Here is a 26,438-nt window from a genome sequence, read left to right on the forward strand (position 1 = left end):
AGGTGTCTGGAGCAACTGCCATTTGGTTACCATGGTACCAGGGATTTGTTTAGCCTGGGGCTAACGTACCTGTTCCTCACTACTTTACTATAGCCATCTGGCCTTGCCCCATCTCACTATACCATTATTGTTAAAGGGTAAAGCCCTCCTAGTGTGGGCAGTTGCATTGGTATAAAGTTCCTTTGTCCGACCATGCTGGAAGAAAGACAGAAAGCCATGAATGTGGATTAATTAGGCTACAGCTTTATTCATGTATAATACCTGGAAGTATCTGGCAATAAATTGTACAGTGCAGGGAGGAGATGGCTGTCTCTGATCCAGATGTAGGAGCCCCAAACCCCTTTCCTCAGCTCCCTTAAAGGGGACCAGGAAAAGGAGGGGTTTGGCTCCCTGCTGATGAGACATAAGGAGCCTCCAACCCCACTTACTAAGTTCCCATAGGGGATGTGTTCCTTCAAATCCTTTTCCAATCACATGTATCCAATAACGTATGCCTTCCATACTAAGTACCTGCACTGAACATTTGCCACAACTATTACGTATAAGTTGTGACATGGTAACCTAACCTGCCTACTGCACCCCACCAGACCAGACCAGCTGTGGGGAAGATGAAAAACCCTTGGCCAATCTGGCAGGGAGGGAAAAATTCCTTCAAACCCCACCAGGGATAAGGGGCAACTAGTGTGATGCCCACAGAAGGTCTAAAGGGAACCCAGTCCTATTCCAAATACAGGTATGGGTGGGTTCTTCCATCCTGATCATGGGAAAGAGGGCCTTTCATGGCTGCCTGGGTTATAAATACCTCTCCCACTCTTTCTGTTAGCAGGAAGGGCAATGCAGTGATCTTGACCTGGCCCCAACTGCATCCTACCCTTCCTGTCCATCCCAGTAAGCTTTCTCCCTTCTGCCCCCTTGTTGCAAGGGAACCCTTCAAAGGGCAATGCTCCTTTTCTTCTAGCAAGCTAGACAAAGACCCAACACACATAAAGGTTGCAGTGGGCACTTTATATTGATATAACTATTTCAATATGGGAAAGGGAATTATGCCAGTATAACTGTGTCTACACTAGGGCTTGGACCAGTGTAAGTATTTCACTAAAAAAACATTCCCCATACCAAAATAGGGGTGCCAATACTGTGAGTGAATCAGGTTGTAGTTAATGTAATATTGCATAAAATGGAGATACCCATGTATAATAAACACAAATACTTGTCCATCAACATCTAGAAATATAGAGTGTTCATACAAGTGTATTTTAGAACATCTCTTCCCTGCAAATATTTGCAGAGGAGTGAACTGACAAGTTGTTGACATTTTTTCAAGAGATTGCTAATCCAAGAAGTCAAGTATAGCTGATCCGCAACAAATAGTTCTTCACCATGTGCTTCAGGACTCTCTACAACACACAGCTAAGCAACCAAACTGTTCGAAATAATGATTTCTGGAATCCTGATACTTAACAGTCAAATAAAAATGAATTTCTGAATTTTGTATTTATTTTTACGGATGCTGTTTAAGGATCTGATCCTGCTATTGGCTCTGCATAGGTGGCACTTTTGGCCCACATGGATCCCCATTGGACCCATCCACACAGAATTAGTTGCAGGATCAGGACTGCAATATTTTGACTCCAGGTAAGATAGACGAGCAGCAGCTATATTAAATGAAAGATATGTATTTAAAATGTGCTTTTAATTACTATCACTTTGGGTGAAAATGTGTGTTCTGATTTATAGCTGAACTTTTGATTAGGATGAGATTTATGTAGTAATTTTGATATTTTTAAGGAGCTATATAATTTTGTTACAGTTAAACACTGAAATATATTAACATTTAAAACTGTAAATATAACTTAACTATTTGTAATTACAAAGGACAGGACTTAGTTTCAGATTTCTAAAACAATAATAAAAACCATGAAGAATTAATTCAATGGAGCATGAAACAACTTCACGGCACATGGAAATAAATTTACAATGTATGATTTTCATGCCAGAATTCTTGGGTTATCAGATAATGTATTTCCCTTCAATGATTATTCAGCTTTTTCTTACAATAAGAGCTTCAGTGTGTATTTCAATTCAGTGTATACTGTGTGTTGTACACCCATCTGCATATTACCTTTTTCTTCAGAAAAAAGTCTGAAACTAATACCGGTATTTTAAGATAGGTCAGATTTTGAATTGAGTTGGTTTATAAGAACTTGTATAGATTACCACTTCCTAAAACTGAGGATTGCATTTATAAATGGAGGTCCTAATTCCCATTTATACTAAAGCCTCTTTACATTTCTCTGACAGTGTAAAGGGGATTTTGCGTAAAGAGGTGTGTGTGTGGGGGGGTGGGGATAAATATAATATAATTTCTACTCCATTTAAAGCCCTTTACCCTGCCAGAGTGGCGTAAAGGGACATAGTGAACATGAGAACCAGGCCCTGAATGTTATTTATTATGCAATGTCAAACTTCTATTTAAACACATACATACAGCTTTGTTAATGCCACCTTGAAGCTGAGAATTTAAACATGCAGATATCAGAATGTCAGAGTTACGATTCCCACAGCAACCAAACTTCAGTTGTTCATTCTCAAGTTTACCTTGTTCTTTGCTAGAGTTCCTAGGTAGGGTTGCCAGGCATCTGTTTTTTGACCATAACACCCAGTCAAAAAGGGACCCTGGCGGCTCTGGTCAGCACCACTGACCGGGCCGTTAAAAGTCCAGTCGACTGTGCAGCAGGGCTAAGGCAGGCTCCATGGCTGCCCTGGTTCTGTGCAGCTCCCCTGAAGTGGCCAGCATGTCTGGCCCCTAGGCACAGGGGCGATCAGGGAGTGCTCCACAGCTCCCATTGGCCTGGAACAGCGGCCAGTGGGAGCTGTGGGGGCGACACCTGTGGGCATGGGCAGTGCACACCGCACAGAGCCGCCTGGCTGCACCTCTGCCTAGGGGCTGAACATGCCGGCCACTTCCGGGAGCAGCACGGAGCCAGGGCAGGCATAGAGCCTGCTTTAACCCCGCTGCGCCACCAACTGGGAGCCGCCTGAGGTAAGCGCTGCCTGGCTAGAGCCCCCACCCTGAACCCCCTGCCTGAGGTCAGAACCCCCTCCCGCACCCTAACTCCCTCCCAGATCCTGCACCCCCACCCACACCCTAATCCCCTGCCCCAGGTCAGAACCCCCTCCTGCACCCTAAGCCTGCCCTGAGCCCATTCCTGGAGCCCGCACCCCACACCTCAGCCCTCCGCACCAGCTCAGAGTCCCCTCCTGCACCTCAAACTCCTCCTCCCCAGCCTCACTCCAGAGCCCGCACCTCCAGCCAGAGCCCTCATCCCCTCCTACACCCCATCCCAGTGAAAGTGAGTGAGGGTGGGGGAGAGCAAGCAGCGGAGGGGCCTTAGATAAGGGGTGGAGCAGGGGCAGGGCCTCGGGGAAGGGGCGGGGTGGGGCATGTGTGTTCAGTTTTGTGCAATTAGAAAGTTGGCAACCCTATTCCTAGGAGGTGTAAATTCTTATCTGTAAAATCCAGGTAAGGGATTATTAGATACGGAGATGAACTGAAAAACCACATCTGCCCCCACAAGCCCCGAATTTAAATCCAAATAAGAACTGTGTGACTTGGGGATATTTCTGCAATGAACCAAATCACAAATACCTCTTGCATTTGGGAAAGTTCAGTTTCAATTCTGGATCTAAATTTAGAGGAAGCTCTTACAAATAGACTGAGTCAAGCAAATCCCTCCACCTGCTCAGATTGCCACTGACTTCAGTGGTGTTGTGCCGAGGTGTAGGGGTCTGCTCACATAGCTCCATTTGCAGGATCTAGCCCTTAGACATTTGAGCCAAAGCCAACAAAGACAGCTAAGTTCTTATTTTCCTTCTCCGCTCTCCTGTATCCAGCCATGGTAAGCAGATGGAAGTGGGAATGCCTTCATGAGAAATATTGACATGCCTATGAAATTTGAGAGATAATAGTAGGGTCACCAGATGTCTCGATAAAATCAGGACTGTCCTGCGTCTGGATCAATGTACGATCGGAACACCATTTGTCCCAATATTCTGGTAAGGAGGCGAGCGGGAGGGGGGCGCTGACCCCATGGGTGCTCCGGGGCTGGAGCACCCATGGGGAAAAATTGCAGCCAAGTTCCCCCCTCCTCGCCTCCTTCTCCCCCCTGCCCCCTAGCACGCCACATCCCCGCTCCTTCCCCCCTCCAGCGCTTCCTGCCGCCTAACAGCTGTTTGGCGGCACTTAGCGCTTTCCAGGAGGGAGGTGGGAGGAGCGGGGACATAGCGTTCTCAGGGGAGGAGACGGAGAAGAGGCAGGGCAGGGGCGGGGAATTGGGGAAGGGGGTGGAATGGAGGCAGAGGAAGGGTGGTGCAGGGGCGGGAAGAGGCAGAGGGGGCGAGCACTCACCCGGCAGAGGGGAAGTCGGCATTGTAGGGGTGAGTGGCGGGCGGGGGGGGGGTAAAGAGGCGAGCGGCAGGCGGGTGAGCGGGCAGGGAGGCAAGCGGTGGGTGGGGGACTGAGGAGGGACATAGCAAGCCAGCAGCAGGCCGGGGGATGAGGAAGGGCACGGTGGGGGGGGCCGAGTGAGGAGAGGGCGGGACCTGGGGCAGAGCCTGGGAGGAGCCGGGGTGGACTGTGGGCAGGGCTGATGGCACCCCAGTGTGTCCCGATATTTTAGTGTGGTGATCTGGTCACCCTAGATTATAGAGTAGTTTCCTTAAATCACTCAGATATTAGCAGTTTGGTGGAATAAACCATAAGGGAGAATTAAGAATCTGGATTATTTTTGTACTCAACCAGATTACAAACTGATTCCTAATGAAGGTTTTAAAAAAAAAATCAGTCAGATTATCTGCATTTTTATTTTGTTCTAAATGCCTTCCATTGTATAGCACTCAGGTCAAATATTTTCCCCAAGACATGACATCCATGTGAACAGATAGAAAGGGAATGATCCTGCTCCCATAAATGTCAATGTATATTTTTCCATTAATTGCTATGGGAGCAGGATTGAGCTCAAAGAGATCTACTTGTTTGTACTGGATAACTATTTGTTGTTTAAGCTAGTTGATCAAGTTACAGTAAAATAAAATAAAAAGAGATTACTTTAAAAATACAAACCTTCCTGTTTTCCAGCTTTTTAAAATGTGTTTTGCATATTTTGCACAATGAAATATATTTGTCTGCTCATCAAAGCTACAGTACATACCTTCTTATCTAGTGTTTCTGATTGGATCCAAACTTTATCTCACAGAGTTGACTATTACATTTCCTAATATCACTGTGCTGCAAGGAATTACTCTCCTTGGTGAAGGAGAAATTGGTCATGAAGTAGAAGAAAAAGAGACTGATCACTGCTGCTCCAGATATTACATCTCAGAAACACAGAATGAATTGTAGAGTGGTTTTCTGGCTTACCTCATTGGTTGAACACCTGATATCTGATCAGTTGTAGCTTTGACAATGAAAATGGGAATGAATTCCAGTGATTACAGGGAGATAATTCTGATGCCCACATGGAAAAAGTAGTAAAAAACAAAACTGAGCTGTGGGAGATATTCTGTCCAGAAGCTTATAAAAATGATAACCATTTCCTTATTCGCTCATGTAATTAATTTTGCTAAAGTTAAAAAAAAATTGTGGTGATATTTTGCTAAAATAGAGCTCATGTTAGGACTTTGGAAAAAGCCTTAGCTAATGTATAATTAGATAAACATCACAGCAAAAATGTGTATATGTATTTATATATACAGATATATCCCAACTATCTTTATATTAAAAAGATATAAATTTTCAATTTTTAAAATCAGAACTTTACAAGCTTAAGGAGAGCTTTAAGTCAATGAAGAAATCAAACGAGAGGAAAAAATTAAGGTCACAAAACGTACAAACCAGAAGCAAGAAAAGGTCATACATAAAAGGTAACCTGCACTTGTCTTTACAAATCCTGCAAAGGTTTATTTGCTTAAATTCAAGCAGATGAGTAATTTCATTTAGCTCAATGAGACATCGCATATGCTTGAAGCATGTGCGTAAGTCTTTGCAGGAGCAGAGCCTAATTGATGCAGTTAAAGAAATGTTGTAAACTTTGCACATCATTTTTTAAAAAAGAGTTAAGAAAATTGTGCAACCAATCAGGTAGTTAGATATTGAGATGCTATAATTTGATTGTTGTGCCTGGATTGAGTTCATTCAAATGTTTCCTACCAGAAAAGAATAATTCCATAATAGTGAATATTAATGCATGAAGTGTATCACGTTTTATTTTAGGGACATAAGTCTTCCATTCATACAGTCTGGAGTAAAATATAATTAAACAGAAGACATCTCAGGTTAGGGGATGGTTTAAAAGTTTTTTCCAGTGGACTGGGGATCACTTCACCAAAACAAGCCATCTCCATAGCTGGCTCTGATTGGCCTTCTTGTTGATAGTCAGGGCATAAAGGCCAAGCATAGAATGGGTCTATAAACTGAATTGCCCCTCACGCCTAGATGTGGTAGCTCCAGATCAGGCTTGGATATGTTGGCAGGATCCATCTTTTACTCCTGTGGATAAACAGAGGACATCACTCCCCTGGACAGTCAATCCATCATTTTTTCAGCTGAGGACTAAAATGTAATTTTGATTGTGCTGCTTCAGTTCATTTTCCTACACAACTTTTTTTTTTTCAATAGTGGAGTGAAAATGTTTAAAAATAGGAAAAGTATCCAAAAGTTATTATTTGGTGCTGAGTGCAAAGCACCTTTCTGTCTTTTCCTTTCTGACACTCAAGGGAAAAAAACACTTGAAAGCATTCTTTTAGTGCTCAATTCGGCACTTCCCTTTTGCTCCTCTCTTCTTTTCTGTCTCTCTGATGCTCAAGGCTTGGCTCATAAACAGACTAAAACCAAAAATATAATGGTAATAATTAGATGAAAAAGCAAGAATTTTGTTCTAAGAATTACCATAACTGATAACGTCTCTGTTGGCTCTCATACTTGGAGAAGTTTAAATCAGCTTGGGGGATGCCATGTTTAGCAGATGTTTTCTACTCACTCTTCATCATAATCCGATTGAGTGAATGGTGACTTTGAAGTTTCCGATGAAGAATGAGCTTAATTTGTGAGTGACAGTGAACCTACAAGCTTGGAAGAAGGTTGACTGCTAGAATAAAAATGTAAGACTAGCCAGAGAGAATACTTTAGAGACCAGACCACCAGGTTTGAAGTATGTAGACTTTTTGTAACCAAGAAAAGGAGTCTAGCAAATTTCAGTGGCTATTTTGCCTTCCAAGAAATAAAATGAAAGCAGCCTGAAGTCGTAAGAAGTCAAAGTATATCAGTAATACAGCTGAAGTGCTCTCCTAATAATAACGGTGAAGCAATATTGTACAGTGAGATCTTCAATGGGTTTAAATCACATAGTCCATTAACAGATGTCTCGTGAGAATTTTTTTCTCCTACTGGTATAATTGGACCTGCTATCTCAGAAAGATGGTGTTGTGCATCCTAATCCACAGTTGCTGAGTTGCTTAGCTTGGGTCACAAGACATTAATTTTTTGTGATCTGGTGTGCCTGTTGAAGGGCAGGAGTTTTTTTGGTGCCGTCCAGAAATCCATTTACATTGAAATACTATTCTCAGAAGTAGAAAAGATTTTCTCTATAAACAGACGGTGACACCATCTCCAGGTTCTGTGTCCATATATTAGATTATTCATTGTGCCTAAGTCTCTCAGCCTCTTTTCTTCTTTCAAGGTGCTCCTGCATGCCAGCTCAATATATATTATCTGTGAGTGGCAGATTCTTTTCAATCAAACCACCCTCACAAAATTTCTGAAAAAAATGTGGTTAATTAATGTCTTCCCATCAGTCAGAGAACACATTCTATCAAGGACCTTAACCTTGTGATTCTTGAGGACTTGTTTTTCTTCTACTTATGAGTTACATCTGTAAGAAGAACAAGAGCATTACAGAATTTAATGACTAGCCTCCTTTCACTGTCTTCCACATGGACAGCGTTGTCCTGTGTCCTCAACCCATACTTATTCCAAAAGTGGTGCCCACGTTCCAGCAATCTCCTGGCGGTCTTGCCAAAACCTTATTCTCACCTGGGGAAACTATACTCCATTCACTAGTTGTCATGTGTTTTGAACTTGTACTTGGATAGGACTAAGGGCTTTAGGAAGTCGGCAAGATTTTTTGTAGTTTTGGGGATCGGTGTAAAAGTAATGCTTTTCTACTCAGCAGTGTTTAAGTGGATCAAGCTGTGCACTGAGATATTATATATTAGCTAGGGTGAAAGTATCTCAGTGTCTTACAGCAATCTTTATCAGGACTAAGGTGACATCCATGATGAGTCTCTAATATTTTCATCATACAACTCTCTTGATTGACATTTATGTCAGATGCTTGTTTTGGGAGGAGTTCCAGTTAGAACTCCTCAGCCCATCTTCCTGAGGGTGTAGTACTATTTAGACTCCCACAGTGGGAAAATGAGAGCCTATCTCCAAAATGAAAAACATGGTTCTGGCCAGTAGCATACGAACTATGGTTCTTCAGGAGTGTTGCCTCTGCATATTCATGTTAAATGCCCTCCTTCCTCTATTCCGCAGAGTTCTACTTTGATGCAATCATTGGGCAGAGGCAGTTGGGGCACATGGTCTTGTTTATAACCTCAGCTGGGAATATTTGGTGCCACAAGAGGTTGGTTACATAGGTCCAATGGAAACTACTTTCCAGAAGGTTTGTGATGCTCAGTGGCATGGGAGGAGAGAGGGGACAGAAGGGGACTCATTCTCACAACTGTGAATATGGAGAGGCAACACTTTAAAGAAACAAAAAAACAAAATTGCAATCATGTTACATAACATTCACCTCATACATTTTATCTGATTGACACCCGTTGTTCTTGTGCGTTAGGGAGATTATATTAAATTATTACTATGTTTCTGATCTAGGAAAGCCATCACTTTAGGTATTTCACATTAATTACTAGTGCCTGCAAGGCTCTCCTGTTCAAAACTCTCTCTTGACTTCACTGAATGTTCCCTATGTGCAGGGCTTGCAGGGTCAAACCCTAAAAGTATATTCTAATATTCCAGGGTCAAAACTTAAAAAACAGCCTCTCATTTTGCTTGCACGGTTATTACTTTGACAGACGCATATGTGGTAATGTTGTATGAAAACAGCTTCAAGGACAAAGATAGAACCTGGTTGTAAATTTGGCTCTAAATATAAAGCTACAAAAACCCAAACAACCTTATTGTCTCAAATTCATTCTCATGTGTCACTGATTTTGCTGTTGCTGAATATGTCAACTTTTAATGAGAGGCAATTACAATTATTCAAAATAGTATATTTCAGGCCCTTAAAGACTGTTTCTGATCCTATTATAATACCTACTTAGAATTAAAATACAACCCATATATACATATAGCAACATAGTACATTTAGTTTAACAGAAAGGACTAATATTTTTGTCTCTTAGGTAGCCTCATTCATAGGAGCAGAAACAAGAGCAGTACTGTATGTGTGGTTATTGTATAATTCTGCTTTCAGAATATCTCCAATGGCAGGCTCTTTTGCCACTTAGTTGCCAAGGGACTTTCAGTTTCACTGGTGGTAGAAGGTAATTAATTTGCACATGTTGTTTCTTTCCTTCCTTTGGTAGGACTGAGTTTCCATCTGCCATCAGATGTCTTTCTGCCTGACTGAGATGCACCTGTGGTCTTTGAAGAATACCTTACATGTTGGGGGTAAATCAGCTGTGACCAAATTCCAACCTTTTCCTAAAACAGAATAACAAAACCTGTCAATGAATATTGAATTGATATCAAATTCTGAATACTCATGTGAAGTTGAAGTTTATTTTTATGCTTGGGGAAAGTAAATTATATAAAAGTAGTATGGTATAATGTGGTCGGCTTCTTATCTCATCACAGATCTGGAGTATCCTTGTCAATAATGAAAAATTATTAAGATTATATATTGTTTAATTCATGTTTCCTTTTAAGAAGCCATGTGCTGCTTTACTATAGGTTTCACTATAATGACTAGTTTATTGATATTCATTCATACATTCCAGTTGATTGCAGAAGTATCATAATATGTACTTAATATGTAACAATACTTTATTGCTCATGCTCTGAAAATGTTGAATGGAGAACTGGTATACTTAAGATAAATGTATCTTATTAAACTATCATTCCAGTTTTCAAAGTAATTTGAGATACATGACTAATTACCATCCATGTGGAAAAAACCTTTGTTCTTCTAGCTTTACAAGTGCTAAAATCCAATGCTCAACAAACCACTGGTTTTGAAATGTGTGATACCAAAACCACATTTATTTGACATCTAGTCCCTATGACAGTTGTAGCAAGGTGCATTCCAGTAACACTTAAAACCATGCAAAAATATGATTAATCAAATATTGACTCAATATCCCACAGTGTCCCATATGAGAACAAGCCTGCTGTAATGACAGCTAGATAAAATGTTTAATCAATAGCCAGACTGTCCATAAAAGCCTGGCAGCCTAAATAAAATAATTAATTATGATAATTGTAATTAAAAGCATGTTATAAACTGTTACATTTCAGAAATATGAACTGTTAGAGTTTGGTTTTTGGAAGAAACCAGATCTTTAAATGACAGTTCATTATTTTCAGATTTCTTTGTAATGGATTCCAACCTAACATTGCTTTTGTTTATTACAAATACTGTGTATAAAATCCCATCTCTGGAAATGATAGCTATGTAATAAATTGCAGAGCCATATGATAAATTAATATATCGTGTGGCTTTGACCTGTTGCCCACTAACCCATCTCCCTCAGATTTTATTCTAACATTCCAAACCTCTGAATAGCTTCAAGAAGCTGCTATTTTATTTTAAAGTCAGCCAGCCAAAGAAATGCCTTCCACCTTCTTCCCCAACTGAGGAATTTCCCCCAAAATCTCTCCCGAGGCCAGAATGAGATAGAGTGAGTCTTGGGCCAATTTATAGTAAAATAGTATCTCTTTAAAGTCTAATATCTTAGAGCCCCACATAGCTAGAAATGGGAGCTTTTTACCATGGGACGGGGAGCTTCCCAAAGTGCACAAGTATTAAAGAAAAAAAAATAGTTGCAATTTACAGGGCAGTAGGGGTAACATTGCCAGTCACCAGGAGGCATTTTTTTAAAAGTGATTCAATTTCATTTCATGTGCTACATTTTTTCAAGTGACACATAATCACGATTTAATGATATTTCCACTCGATTATGTAGATGAAGACATTGGGATCTATCAGTACTATGACAAGAAAGAACCAGGTACAGTATAAATTGTATTTAACTATAAAAATAAAACTGTTTAAAACTTTGAGATGTTTGATCTGCTTTGGGAACAAGTTGTTTGGCTAATGGTGTTATGTATAAACTCAGCAATGAATTTCTTCTTAATATGCAAGAGTCTTTTTGTATTTCTCTAAAATCAAGAAACAGTCACAGAGACTCTGTCTTGAGTAATCTGAATCTATTTTAAACTTTCTATAGATATGACTGAATGCCTCTTACATTTGGAGAGTGATAAACTAAACATCAACCATGCCTTGGAGTGTCTATTTTTTCTACCTAACAATCTTGTATGTGCTATAAAGAAAAATTAATAAAACTATTTAACAATATAATTTTAATGTAATATAGTGTTTCACATATGGCCAATTTGATATTGAGCATTCCAGTAATTTTTTATATGTTGGAATCCCAGTAGAGGGCATCGGAAACGCAGAGGAATGCACTAGTGTTAGCCTCCTGGATCTTTACCTGATATCTGAAATAGGCATTTCAGAGTGAATGATCAATTTTCTTTATCTGATTAATCCTGTTAATCCTAGAAGTTTCATGATGGCCCAAAAGGTCTTTTCAGCTACAGTTACTTCCTGTTTCAGGCCAGGTTAAAGTGGAGGCTTGTGTGGGCATCCCATGTACTTAGCTTGGTGGTTAATATGCTGTCTCCATGGTTCTGATGACAGACTGACTCAGCTTCTCTCCTGGATTCAGTTGCAGCTCACTTCACTATCTGATGAGATTGGCGGCTCAGTCATATTGGCCCACCTGTTGGGCTGCATAAGCCTTTCTTTCACTGCGAATTTAAGATATCTGACTGTGAGGTGAAAAAATCAGGGCTGTCTTAATTTTGTGTAAATTTCTGTGTTTTATTAAAATTTTTAAAATGTCTGAATCTTCTCTTTAATGTAGAGCTAAGAGGTAAAAATATTATCTAAGTTGTATTTGCTGACAGCAGCTGTGAGGGTTAACATTAATCTTTTCCTTCCCCCCCCACCCTTTTTTTTTTTAGTATCACAAATGAACCATGGTTACTTAGAAGAGAAACAACAGCTTGTGGAATGTAAGGACATTTTCTAGGTTACTTGTTGTGATAAGATTGTGTTACTTTTTTTTAATTGCTGTTGCCCCGACAAAACGCTAAAATAATCTCTCTTCTTCAAACTCAACTTTCTGCACATACCATGTAGTAGGAGACTGAATATCATAGACCTAAAGAGCACAAAATAATTCACAAAATGTAACTAAACCTTCCTTATGTAATTGCAATATATCTTTTCTATATCATTGAGCATGGTAGTCACAATTGTTTCTCATTTCTCTTGCCAAGTAAAAACAGAAATAAACATAATCCAGGACTCTCCTTATCAAGTTTAGTCTGCAGATTATCAATAAATATCTTAAACAATTGAAAGAATTTAAATATTAATTGGTACAAAACTAAAATTTTTCCAAGAGGAGTAAAAGAAACATGGCACTAATAATCAGATGTATTCCTAATTTGTTTGGTGAGGTTTTTTCTGGGAAAATTTACATTGGATTATATGTTCCTACTCGCTGGTTAAAAGAAGTTTTAATGATACTATCACGTTACTATCACAATGCTGCTAGAGGTTTATCATTTGCATAATAAAACCTTCCTGCCATCACAAGTTTTATAACTACTGCATAGTTACTCCTTCTCATACCACATTGTAGTGTTCAATCTGTATTGCATTACAGCTATGAAAAATGTAATTGATTTTTATGGGATTTTGCAAAATAAAATTTATACTGTAAGAGTTCCCTTAACACTGTATCTGATCATATCTGAATTAGTATTAGGACCAAATTCTTCCTTCAGATAGATATGCAAAATTCTCATTAATTCAAGTGGGATTGGTGTGTGTGTATTTGGTGGCAGAATTTTGCGCACAAGGACAAATCACCCTGGGACCCAGTCCCCAGTATGCTCGAAGGGCCCTTTGTCCAGGAGAACTTGTGAAATTCTGCTATAAAGCGGGGCAAAATTTAAGGAGCCATATGGAGGATTTACATCCCTTGTATGCTGTGGAGTATTGTTCTGCATGGGTTCCCTATATGATGGGTCCGTCTGTTGTGGGCAGAGCAGAGCCAGCAGATACTGACTAAACAGCTGCACCAACCAGCTCCTCTCGTATATGTGACATGCAATGCGAGCATAAGCTATTGTAGCTGTGTCGCTGTAATTATTCCCATGAACTGGCTCCACCACTGCTCTGTGGCATGATGGGAAGATTCCTCCCCATCAGGCCTCATTGGACTTCTCAATGCACAGCCCAAATACCAGGGCTCTGTGCTGAGATCAGGGCTGCCCCAAAGCACCGAATTTCACATGACACTTTTATGGGCCATATTTTTGACAAGGCTGCACTGGCTAATTTTGTACTCAAATGGTGATTTGGATATATGATTTGGTATTTGTATGAGCAAGTTCCCATTCGGTATATGTAGATAAGCGTTCTTAATTTACACAGAGGCTTATTGAAAAAGTGATCTTACATGCCTAATTAGAATTTTCACTACAGTCCCATTGACACTGGCTTGGTCCAATACAAGGGAAGCTGTATGTTATGTGCTTTTTGTTTTGTTTTGAATGATATACACAGTGCGAGACTGAAGGACTTTATAACCTTTCTGTTATAAATTGGTTTTGTGGGGAGGTTTAAACTTGACTGTTAATTCATTTGGCATGAAAATTGACAAACTCTGACAGCTCAGAGCTCGAAACTTTTCACCAAATCTCCTTTAAATAGTTTAGACTGATAAATAAAGGGGGGGGGGAAGTTTCCAGTTTCACAGGCTTTTTTGTTATGTACTCTTGGGGGGGAAAATGCTCACTTTTTAAATAATGACATTTAGTATGTTATTAAAACCTGATCTTTCAGCTATGACACAGCTATTGTCATTAACTCCAAAGGGAGCTTTGCCTTCCTAATTACTGCAGTGTCAATATCTTTGGCCAGATGTTTCAAAATTGTTTGCTGAAAGTTAGGCATCTAAATAAAGTTAGTAAGATTGTTAGATAATTGTAAGTATCCATGATTCCTATTTAAGCGAGCTAAGCAGTCATAGACCCTGATCCTGAACTTCCTGTCTAACCTCTTCCCCCCCCCATCTTTTTTTTGTTAGCTTGCCTTGGCAGACACTTAGAACCAAATTTTCGATAATAAATGCCTAAATGGCTCATGTAGTAGTAGTAGTAGTGCAAGGCACAGTTACCAGTTGACATCCATGCATGCATATTTTGTGGGCACAAGTTAGTGCTTGCTTTTGGAATTTTTGCCCTTAATGTTAATTCAACATAATAATATCTAAGATGAGTCAGGAGGGAGTTGATAACTTGCATCTCTGTGAGCTAGCAACACTCTGCTTGGGAGACTTTCCCAGGGCAAATGCTTAGCAGCTGGGGAAGGATATTTTGCCCTGAGAGCTTTATCCATGATTCCCATGGTGAAATCATGGTAGGTGAGGATATTTCATGTTAACTGTTCCTATGACAGAGCCTTTCAAAAGGATATCATTTGACAATAGAAACCATACCCACTTCCCCCCAATTATAGGCAAGTTATGTTTAAGATCATTCCTATAAATCTTATTATTTTGTTTCCCCACACCAAAAGAAAGAAAAACCCAACTTAAAACATAGTTTTTGACTGTTTATATATATATGTGTATATATATATATTTTTTTTTATTTGCCAGCTCGAGATTATCCTTGGATACTTAAAAACAAACGCCCAGAAAAACTGCGCGATGCTCTCAAGGAACTGGAGGTACCTTTCAGAAACTTTCAAGTATGGCAACAAATAATCCGGTTTTCAAACCTCTTTCAACAGCTTTAATTTTCATAAAGGATCAGCCCTCCTGGTGATGATAAATGTGCTTTTGTCCAGTGGGCTGGTCCAAAACAGTTGCATCTTTGTCTGTGTGGCATGCTGATCTCTCATGCTTGAAAATCAGAAGCACCTTCACCACTAGTGTCAATATGTACAGCCAACTCCACTCTTTCTGTTTTCTGTTGTTCTTCAGGAGCTGATGCAAAACAGTCAGTGTGTGCTGAGCAAATGGAAGAATAAATATGTCTGTCAGGTAAAATGTTTTGACATGCTCTTGAAATGTTCAGTCAGTGGAGCTGAACGACTGTTCAGTGATTGATGCTGAAATGTTATCATGTTAACTGGTCTAAAACACCAGTGAGTTTCTATAGGGGGGGATTTCTTTATTTAGATTTTGTTTATAAGCAGAAACAGCCAGGATAAAATCAAACTCTACGGTCATTTTACTACCAAGAATTACTCAGCAAGGGTTTGATCTTTTGAGGTACCGAGTGCCTGCAGCTTCCACAAAAGTAATGGGATTTGAAGGCACTAAAAGCTCGGGGGTGCTGGAATAATTTTTATAGTGGGGGTGCTGATGATAGAACCCATGTATTTGGTGTTTGTTATTACTACTTCAAGCCACGGGATGCTGCAGCACCCCTAGTTCCAGCACCACTGTAAACACCTTACAGGATCGGACCCACACAGTCAAAAGAGCCATTAAAATGTATAAAGAGGCCTGGAAAATATTTTTATATTATATATTTTACGTGGCAAACATTTACATGTATGTACCAAAGCATTTATTTTGAACCTGGATACCATAGTGATGGGGGTCGTGTGAGAATCTAGATAAACAGATCACATGTCAAGTCCCAGAGCATAGGGCACTGTGGCAAGCTATGCACATGTATCTGTCCTTGATATGTATATAAATATCCATATACTGTAAAAAGGAACCATCTGTTCACATCCTCATTAGCACAGGGCAGCAGGGTAAGTGGGAACAGTATGGCATATTGGAATGTGTGATCCAGCTTCCTAATCAACAGCTTGCTCTGAAGATGTGGTTAGTATTTTATCACTTTAAACGTTTCTGCAGAGCCCTATATCTTCGATATTTGTAAGAAAGGTGCATCATGTTTAAAACTGCTTCAGCATTGAAGTTCCGAAATTTTTAAAAATGTTACTAATGTAGTTCTAAAAAACAAATTTTGTTCTTTGCTTTTGCAAAATGTTTTAATGTTTTTCTATGTAACTTAAATGTAAATAGTTCCAAATTTGCATGGTCCTGTTTGTTAAATATATTTAAAGTATCCAAGTTCCATGTATGTTAAAGAAATTTCCATAATTGGTTTTAACAAGAACAATTTGTCAGTGAATGCTGATCTTCTAAAGCTAATTTTAAGTATCAACTGTTCAGTTATTCAAGGCCCCAAATTTTGGGGGATGGAGGGGGAAGGGAAGAAGTGTGTGAATCAGAGAAGCTGAGTCGGGATCAGCTTTACGTGTCACTACACAAAAAAATGGTTGTCCATCTTTTTCGTTACCCCTTTGCTATGTATCCTCACTTGTGTCTTTCTACCCAGTCTCCCCATATCTTTTTCCTTCCTGTTACATCCCCATCTTTCTAAACTCTCACTCCTCACTAAAATGGAATACTTGTCCTCCGAACAGCCTGCCTCCTCTTGCAGCCTGTGCTTTCAGAACTGACCTCTTGAATTTTGGAGCCTCTTGCCAGGGGACTTCTTCCAGCCAGAATTATGTCACTCCTCCCATAAAGCACAACATCCTAGGTCCGCCAACTATCGAATGTAAAACTCATTTCTCCAACTTAGGTTTCTCAGAGGAAATTCTTCACGTGCATACGTGTGTGTGTACACAAAACATAATATATAAAAAAGAAATATATATTTATCAAATTATTTATCATACAAGGTAGGGGGGAAATTGAGAGAGAGAGAGATTGCTATTTCTACTTTTAAATATGTGCTTTGGCACTACATCAGTGGGGTCATATAAGGAGGTAGGTAGATATCTGGCCTATTCCTGTAAGTTTTCTTGAGATATTTTGCTTGAAAATTAGCTAGAGGTGAAAACAAAGGTATTAATAATAGTTACTTTTCTATCTTAATCAATTTCCATTTGCTTTCTTCAGTTCTTAGCCCATTTTGCATTTGAGATTATCACAGCTCAACACAGTTTTATACAGTCAATAAGCAGCTGGAATTGAACTTTCTCATAGTGATTTAGAAAATCCAGAGAATATTCAGTCAAAAAATTTGTGTTATCCTGCTTTCCATCATCATAATAAACTGTAGTTCTTCAATAAATGAAAATAAAATTGAGGAAAACAAATAATTTGAGAGAGTTCTTTTCAAGTAGAACAATTCACAAAATGCCTACTTTCAATTCTTTTTTTATATCATACAGTATCTGCACTGTATTGCTACTTATCTTCCTGTAGCATCTTGTGAAAATGACTAGATCTCTCCCTTCGTGAATTGCCCAGTAGAAGATGTGCAAAGCATTGTGGTCGGTGACAGTAAAATGCCGTATTTTTGAACCAATGAATTTTAAAAAATTAACAAAAATACTTCATGTTCTTCTAATTGGTGGGAAGGAGTAAATTCTAAAAATATTTGAAGCAATAATTTGCTAATGTTTTTTGGAAACATCACTTCGCAAAGTGAAAAAGAAGGTTAGAGGTTTATTTATAAACTTCAGGTGGGTGTATAATTAACTGTTACACTTAAATGGTCTGAGTTATGGCCTGTCACTATTCCCTTTATAGACTACTCTGAAGAAAATAACTTTTGCCTGTAATAGAGAAGAATGTATTTTACATTAAGTTGCTATTATTGTGGTAAGCAATAAGCAAACAAACCTCCTGGATAGTGAAAAGTAAATTACTCCACCACTTAGATGTTAATAACCGTAGTTAATTACTGATCTGGGCTCGATTTGAATGGGTGACTGGGAGTTCAAAGATCTGTTATCCTAATGCCATTCTCCTCAACCTTCTAGCCCTTTTATCATAAACTACTGACAGATGTCATCAATAAAAATATAACAACTTAAAATATTACAAAAAAATCAATAGCCAGACTTTTTCTAAATTTCCCATTGTGTGTGAATCCTTCATATTTCTGACTGAACCATAATGAGGCGACACTTTTCCTTGTAATAATGTGCCACCGTCACAGCCTCTCTCTGTGGCCTTTGCTCCTTTGGCAAGGTAGAAGGGGTGGAAAACAACGTAAGGCAGTACAAGTTTAATAGGACAATCGCATGACGGACTGATGTGTATCAGATTTTGTGAGAAGTAGGCACAGATCTACTGTCCATAAACTGTTGTGCCTACTGGTATGTGAAAGCCGTAGTCCCTCTCTGTACTGCCTCCCCAGAGCCTTCAGGTAACCCAGGGAGCAATAAATTGGGGGCAAGATATTTTCAGAGAAATGCACACATACAGCTCCTAAAATTAAATGTGCAGTCATGTTAATTGTGTGTGCAAATGACAGACTGCACACACAGTACTGCAGTTACATGCAGAGAGTAATTATGTATGCAAGTCATTTGCATGCACACACTTCTGAAAATCTCACTTCAAGACTCTAAATTGAATCCAGCTCTTTTGCATGCCATTACCTAGAACGGGGCGTGCACACTTTTTGGCCTGAGGGCCGCATCGGTTTTCGTAAATTGTAGGAGGTGGGGCCCAGTCCCCACCTCCTATCTGCCCATACACCCCGGACTCCTCCCCCATCCAACCCCCATCCCCCGTTCCCTGACGGCTCCTCTGGGACCCCTGCCCCATCCACACACACCCACTCCCTGTCCCCTGACCACCCCTGGACCTCCACCGCCCCATCCAACCTCTCCTCTAATTCCTGACGGCCTCCCCTGGACGATGGCCCCATCCAACCCCTCTCCTTCTTGACTGCCCCCCCCCAGGATCCCTGCCCCCATTCAACCCCCTGTTCCTCCCCTGACCACTATCCACACCCCCACCCCCTGCCCACCACCCTGAACTCCCCTGCCCTCTATCCAACCCCCTCTGCTCCTTGCCCCCTTACTGCGCTGCCTGGAGCACTGGTGGCTGGTGGTGCTACAGCCGCGCCACCCGGCTGGAGCCAGGCCACGCTGTTGCCATCGCGCAGCACAGAGCACCGGGTCAGGCCCAGCTCTGCAGCTGCACTGCCCCAGGAGCTCACAGCCCCACTGCCCAGAGCATTGCGCCACTGGCGGCGCAAACGAGCTGAGGCTGCGGGCGAGGGGGAACAGCGGGGGAGAGGCTGGGGGGCGAGCCTTCCGGGCCAGGAACCCAGGGGCCAGGCAGGACGGTCCCGTGGGCCGTAGTTTGCCCACCTCTGATCTAGAATTACCACTAAACCTTAATATTGCCCCAGTTCTGTATTTTTTTTAAAGTTTAATTGTGTGTCTAAAGTCTGCTCCCATCACTTTTTCCTATATGACAAACATCAAGGGCACCGGAACCTTTGTAGAAGTGGGGAGAGCCACCAGCGCCGGAAATGGGGGGGACCAGGGAGCCGTGCCCACCCCCACTTTTTAACATGGGTGTAGTTGGGGGACGGGTTTGGTGTTGCCCCCAGACTGCAAGCCTTGGGCAGGCACAAAGCAGCACTGTCAGGGCCTCTGCTTTGCAGCGAGGGCGCTGATCATCAGTATCAGCTCCCCCTCCGCAAAGTGCAGCCCCTACTGGCGCTGCTCTGTGCCTGCTGGAAGCATGCAGTTGGGAGGGGCGAGCGCCACTCCCTGCCCCGCAAACTGCACCCTTGTTAAAAGTGGGGGGCATGGCCCCTGGGAGCCTCTCGCCCCACCCCTCCCCTGGTTCCAGTGCCGTTGACAAACATGGCACTAGAAGTTTTATATCTACATGCTTTTCATTGCCAAAAAAAATCTGTTGACTGTGTTCTTTATTCTTGCAACCCTGTAGATACACTTGAATATTTTTTATATCATATAGAAACAGAAAATGTGCTAGTTCATGCAAACATACCTAGACTGTATTGTGATTTTTTTAAAGGATTGTTGTATTCCATTTAAGAGAGCTTAGTAGAGCCCTAAAGGACTGAGCTCGATTCTTTAGCTCTGTACCTACTAGTTCCAATAGCATCCATGTTAGTACTATAGTTCTAAACCCAAAGTTTGATGACCTATGATGAGCTGCTGAAATAATCCCGTAATCTTCTGTTAGTTGTTGTCAAAAGAAGAAAATAAATAGACCATAAAAGATGCTTTGACAGAAAAGAAAGGCAAGAGATCTTTCCAGTAAAAATGTCACTGTATTTTTTATAAATAAATTGTTCCTTCCTTCCTGTTCTGGTCAGGAATAACAATTTGATGTAGTTAATTAATTTCACTAATATTTTAATTAGAATTTGCTATGAAGAAACCATAGCTACTTTTCACCCATGGTATCATTCCTTAACACTCTGGAATGCTTCGAAGTCTTTTGCTACAAAAACGTGAATTCAGTACTGTGAAGTGAGACCATGTTTTCAGTTTTGGTGTACAGTGTATATTTGCAAAACTAATGAGAGCTAGCTGAATAATCTAGTTCCTAACTTCTTGATTTTTACATGCACGATTCAGTGTAGGATTAACACATGCCAATATTTACATATTTCATTGTATGAATGCAAGGTAGCAGAAGTGACTATTGGCAGCTAATAATAAGAATTTTGCATTTGTATTTAATTACTTTTATTTTATTTAAGTTGCAGTTTGCGTATGTACATAAATACTTTTTATGTTACTGTCATTTTCACATTTAGAGCTTAATTGTGAGTTGAGATACACAGCAATATGTGCTGACATGGCTTGTGCAATTAGCTGCTGTGCATGTGCACGCAAGTAAGCTGATTTAGCAAGATATATGGTGACACATGCCAGGGTATCTAATGTCAGAATCAAGACACTATGTGAATAAAACATATAAGAAGTTAGTACTTTTTGCCAGCTAGTAATAGGAACACTGTCCATCATATTAAATTATTTGCTTTTAATCATAGCAGTTAGTTCATAACATGTTGGTAGAGATCCAGGGCTAAAATCACAAATGCATTGATTGTTGTGAAATATTAACATGTAACAACAGTAAGCTCAGCTGTACTGAGGGAAGTGACAGAATAATTACAATGGGGTGGAGGGGGAAAGCAACCTGAAACGAAGAGGTGGGTGAAAACACTGATCCTGCTTGAACAAGCATTGCTTTGTAGTTCCGTGCCTCTCTTTGCATATTCCCTGGTCTTGGTTGGACTTTGCGACTTGACTTCAGTGGAACTTAAGCATGTACTTAAGTGCCTTGCGGAATAGAGAGGGATTTAAATACATGCTTAAAGTTAAACATGAGCTTAAGTACTTTGTTGCATTGGGGCCTAAATTCCCTTTTAGCAAGCTGTGTTCCACCAACGTTCATCTGTGCATTGCAGAAGGGCATTTGGGCAAATATTAACGAGTGTGTCAAGGATGATACGGGTCCACTCCTGGACTGCTCACAAACAGCTTCCGGCATGCAAGTCACTCCTACTATGTTTGTGTGTACTTGCAGCCTGCCAGTCATGCACAGGCTTTTACCAGCCTGAATTATACTGCAGGGTGACCCCAGCCGTCCCAGACCCCAGCCCCAGACTTTTCCCCAGAAATGTACTTCTTGTACTGCCCAGCTCTCATCTAGACAGTACAAGCTCATAGAAAAGCTGTAAGCGAATGGACTCACCCTGCAGCGCCTCCTGCTGGTTGTCCTTGGGAATTAGCTCACCAGCCCTCCCAGGGGAACCCCCACCCATTATCTCCACTTTGCCTCAGTCTTCGCTAGTGCCCAGTCTCCATCTAGCCCCCGTTCACTGGGGCAGACTGCAGTATCAGCCACTCATCAGAGGCAAAGGGGTTTGGACCTGCTGCCTCTGGCTACCCGTGGGCTGCCCCTGCAACCCAGTACCTAATAGGCCTTACCAGGCCTGCAGCCTGGGGCTTTCCTAGGCCAGAGCTCCCCAGCTCCCTTGGCCTTTCCCCAGCCCTGCTCCACTCCAGATACCTGGTCAACCTCCCTGCAGCCAGGCCCTTCTCTCTCTGAACGCAGAGAGAGACTGTAGAGCTCCTGGCTCCCAGCCTCTTATATACAGCCAGCTGAGGCCTGATTGGGGAAGCAGCCACTGCTGGGCCACGCCCCAATCAGCCTAGTAGCTGCTTTCCCTGCCACAGCCCTCTCCCAGGGCTGCTTTAAGCCCGTCAGGGCAGGAGCGGGGTGATTTCCAGAACACAGGCAGGAGATTTTTGTTCTTGCCTTTTAGGGCACGGGGATTTGCAGCCCTGTAGAGCAAGCCTGGCTTTATTAAATGCCCAGCCACATTGCCACAAAACAACACAGTCACATGGTCTTTAGCTGCTTTGATGCCAGGGGCTTGTCTTTCTGATTTCGAAATGTAAGTGTAGTTGGGCATTTTTTTCCAGAAGAGCCCAGTCTCGTCAGCATTAAAAACTTGTTCTGGAAGATAACCCTTATCTTCTATGATTTTCTTCAATTGTTTGGGGTAGACTTTTGCTGCCTCTTCATTGGCAGATGCAGCTTCACCAGTAGTCTGCACGTTTTTGAGGTTGAAGCGGTTCCTAAAACTGTTAAGCCAACCTTGGCTGGCTTTGAATTCCTTCTCATCAGAAGGGTGTCCCTCTTCGGCAGGAGGTTTGAACAGCGCGTAGAGGGTAAGAATATTTTCTCGCAACGTGTTGCCATCGATAGGCACGCGTTTTTGATTCATGTCTTCCAGCCATAAGTTTAATGTCTTTTCAGTCTTCACTAAAGTCTTATCACACACCTGGCTCGTCACCGTAGCAGTTATTGTTGCACTTGATGCCACGGCTTGACGAATTTCTCTCTCTCGAATCTTGATGGCACGGATGCTAGATTCATTGCGGCCATATTTACGCGCCACGTTGGAGACCGACATACTGTCTCTCAATAAGTCCAACACAGCCAGTTTTTCCTCGAGCATTGGAACAGATTGTTGAGCACCAGATGAAGTAGGGGCCATGTTGTACGAAAAATACGTATCTTTAAACACTAGAATCACACTCAGTGTGGTGAGATGCTCACACCATGAGAGGCACACGGGAACTGAGACCGACTGAGGGAACAGCAGATTCACGTCTCCCATCTTACGCTCCCTCCGGGGCATACGCTCATTGGGTGGAATCACCCACACTATTTACAGGCATCTTGTTTTTCTTTTTTTGCCAAGCGTGTATAGTTGAATTCGCGTAAGTTAAATGCACGTATGATGCAACTCGCCTGTAATCTTAAACATCTGAAGTCCGGTTTTAGAGCAATATATACATTTTCTAAGTTTCAGGTTAATTTTGAATGAAAACATAAACTGTTCTTTGTTATTTAAACACCTGCTTGTGCTTCATGGCAAACTTTTTTTTAAAAGTCTTTTTGGAAGCAAATGGTTATAGATCTATTCTGTATTTCTACTTTGATCTTTGCATAATGTTTTTTCTTAAAAGTTCATTTTCACCTGCTACTTATCCTCTAACTGAAATCATAGAGCTCTTTTGTGACATCACATTTAGTTACTGTGGAAATTTTGTCACATTATTAAGGTTATAATGTCACAATGTAGTTATGGCTTTATATGAGGAATAAGAAGCAGGAGCGGATGAGATCTTGCATCTAAATGTTCCCTTTGCATTCCCTTTTTATTCTTGTCTTTGTGCCTTGTTCCATGCTCCCACCTATACTTGAAATGGTCCTTCTCTTCAAATGCCTTTTCTTTCTTCAAATTCATTCTAAAAATAAAATCACGTACCCTACAAAGCCTTTGAATCATGACCCACCAAAACATGGGTGCAAAGGTAGGAGGCATGGGGTGTGTGTGTTTTTTTAATGAAAAACATACCAATATCTATCTATACATAAGTAACGCTAGTGGAAGAATCAAGGAGTTTCTGAGTGATTCTGTGGCTGCAGCAGGGGTTGGGGCAAGAAACAAGCAGCCAGAAAGCTTTTTTGTGATTTCCTGATGCTCTCATGGCAGAGAGAGTTGCCTAGTGGCATCCTGCATCTACTTTGTTTAGGGAGGTGCAAAAGATTCGTGCTCTTCCTGAAGAAACATTACTATTGAAGGTCTGTTGGTATACCGCAACAAGAGGGATCCAGACTTAGCTACGGAGCTTGGAGAAAAGCAGGAGAGACAACTGGAGGACACATGGTGCACATGTACTTTTGAGTGGAAGGCCAGGAAGGTTTTGGCACTATGCCTTTAAAAGCACATAGACTTCCAAATCAGTGTGTGAGCATGATGATGTCCGGTATCTGAATTGCACAGCAATGGATGTAGCTAATGTACATTGGTGCCTCTTAATAGCAGAGTAATGGCCACATTAGAAATGTCTAGATCAGTGCTTTTCAACCTGTGGTCTGGGGACCCCTGGGGGTCTGCAGACTATGTCTAAGGGGTCCATGAAAGGTTGTTGTTACCATAGCATAGTGGTTTCCAACAAATCCGCAAATGAAAAAAGGTTGAAAACCACTGGTCTAGATACATAAGTATATAAGACGGACAATTTACATGCAACAAAGTAACAATCATGTAGCCTTGATACCGTAATATAGTCATCTGAGAGGTGGAAGGTACCTTTCTTGCTGACTGAATGGGGTCACAAACCAAAAAGTATTCTTCCCGGCTGTTATCTAGAGAGACGTGGTGGATATCCCTACCCTATAAAATAGGGAGAAGCCGCCAACAGACCTCTGATTCCCCTGGTTTATCACACTGCCCTCTTCTCTCAGGTAAATGCAGAGCACCACAGCATCCCACCATTTGGAGAAGGGGAAATTTCTTATGCCCTAAGATTATAGGAACTTTTCCTGGATGAAAAGACAGATTGACTCCCAAACATAGGAAGTTGTAGCGCACAAGTAATAGGGAATTTATTTACACAATCCCCCTTATTCAAATCTCCCTCCAGTTTGGAACTGAAGGATTTGGAGTGTTTTGCTCTTCTGTTGCAGACTAACATTTTTGCTTGCTAGATAATCCCTGGCTTTTTAGAGTTTGCACAATTCAGAAGATTATGGATAATTTCTCGTGGTAAATGTATTCCTTTTTGTTCTTGTCATTTAATTTGGTCAATTTTTCCCCTCTACTTTTTTAGCTTTATTCATTAGACAGTTATAACTAACTGTAGTCAGACCTTGCTGGACTCACGTTATCAAGTTGGAAATAAATTGTGATTTTATCTAGTCTAACTGCAACATAAGGATAAATTGAAGTTTTGAAAAGTTGTAATAAAAGCTACAGGCGTGTGACTGTGTCTAACATTTTTACTAGGACAGAACCTTAAAGGACATCTTTCAGGACTGGGACTCTCTTGAAATATTGTGTGTGCTTTCAGACTAACACAATATTCATCTTTGTCAGGATAGGAGATTCCAAAAAAAATGTTCTTCTACTTTTAATGTATTTGTTTTGCATGTCAGGTATGTTTAGTTTGTATTTGAAATGTCATGCCAATTAGTTTTTAAAACCTAATATAAATTAGCAGAAAAGAGATGAAGTGAAGAGTTTTCGGTTAAAAATATTAATAAAGAAAAGCGGGAAATAGTTCATTTGTTTATATGTTGTTCTGTTCACTGTTATGCAGGGTGCACAACATTTATACTCATTCATTAAGATGTGTATAACTGCCATTTTGCAAAAGTAGGGGCATAGATGAGAGAGAAAGCCAACAGAGATAGGCAGGTGAGATAATCAAATTCCTGTCCCTATTGCTTCCTATACTTCAGCACAGTCAAATGAAATCTTTCATTCTCTTCCCTTTCAGTAAAAATGTGGAAAATACAAAACTCAGAAAGAAAATTCATAAATGAAAATATCTGCTGTAGCTGACAACATAATATGTTCATATGAGTTAGAGATGGTCTGAGGTCATCTAATCCATGCCATTTACAATCCAGGTTTGCTCCCAACTGTATACTTCCTACTGCTTTTGCAGTTCATTTTTAAAAGTCTAAAGTAATGGTGCTCCTGCTGCTTCCTTTGGAAACTATTATACAATTTAATAGATCTCACTGCAAGGAAGTTTTGCCTGGTATTCCATCTAACAGCATGCTGTACATCAATGTTTGTTTCACACCTGTGACATAGAGTAGACATGGGTTATTATGATAACATCTATTAGAAAAGCAAGCATTTGCCTGGCATCACATTTTTTAAATATAGAATTCTAAAAATATAAATGTTTAAATTAGAAATATAAATA

General features: G+C 40.8%; 1 protein-coding gene across 7 annotated transcripts in view; it reads left to right on the forward strand.

The window, feature by feature from the left end:
* Positions 1-26,438, forward strand: part of LOC123366575 (WD repeat containing planar cell polarity effector) — a 243,775-nt gene that overhangs the window by 67,545 nt on the left and 149,792 nt on the right. For 4 of the 7 annotated variants that reach the window (XM_045010175.1, XM_045010176.1, XM_045010180.1 and 1 more), the window contains 7 exons: positions 1,520-1,635; positions 5,812-5,922; positions 9,652-9,736; positions 11,251-11,295; positions 12,323-12,373; positions 15,034-15,104; positions 15,361-15,420. In XM_045010175.1, coding sequence (XP_044866110.1) covers positions 9,676-9,736; positions 11,251-11,295; positions 12,323-12,373; positions 15,034-15,104; positions 15,361-15,420 — 288 coding nt within the window. In that variant the 5' untranslated portion in view covers positions 1,520-1,635; positions 5,812-5,922; positions 9,652-9,675. Of the gene's footprint in view, positions 1-1,519; positions 1,636-3,956; positions 4,057-5,811; positions 5,923-9,651; positions 9,737-11,250; positions 11,296-12,322; positions 12,374-15,033; positions 15,105-15,360; positions 15,421-26,438 lie in introns of those variants that run through there. The other 3 variants (XM_045010178.1, XM_045010179.1, XM_045010177.1) reach the window with 2 other exon arrangements.

The sequence above is a fragment of the Mauremys mutica genome, chromosome 3, assembly GCF_020497125.1.
Source record: "Mauremys mutica isolate MM-2020 ecotype Southern chromosome 3, ASM2049712v1, whole genome shotgun sequence".
NCBI classification, from domain to species: Eukaryota; Metazoa; Chordata; order Testudines; family Geoemydidae; genus Mauremys; species Mauremys mutica.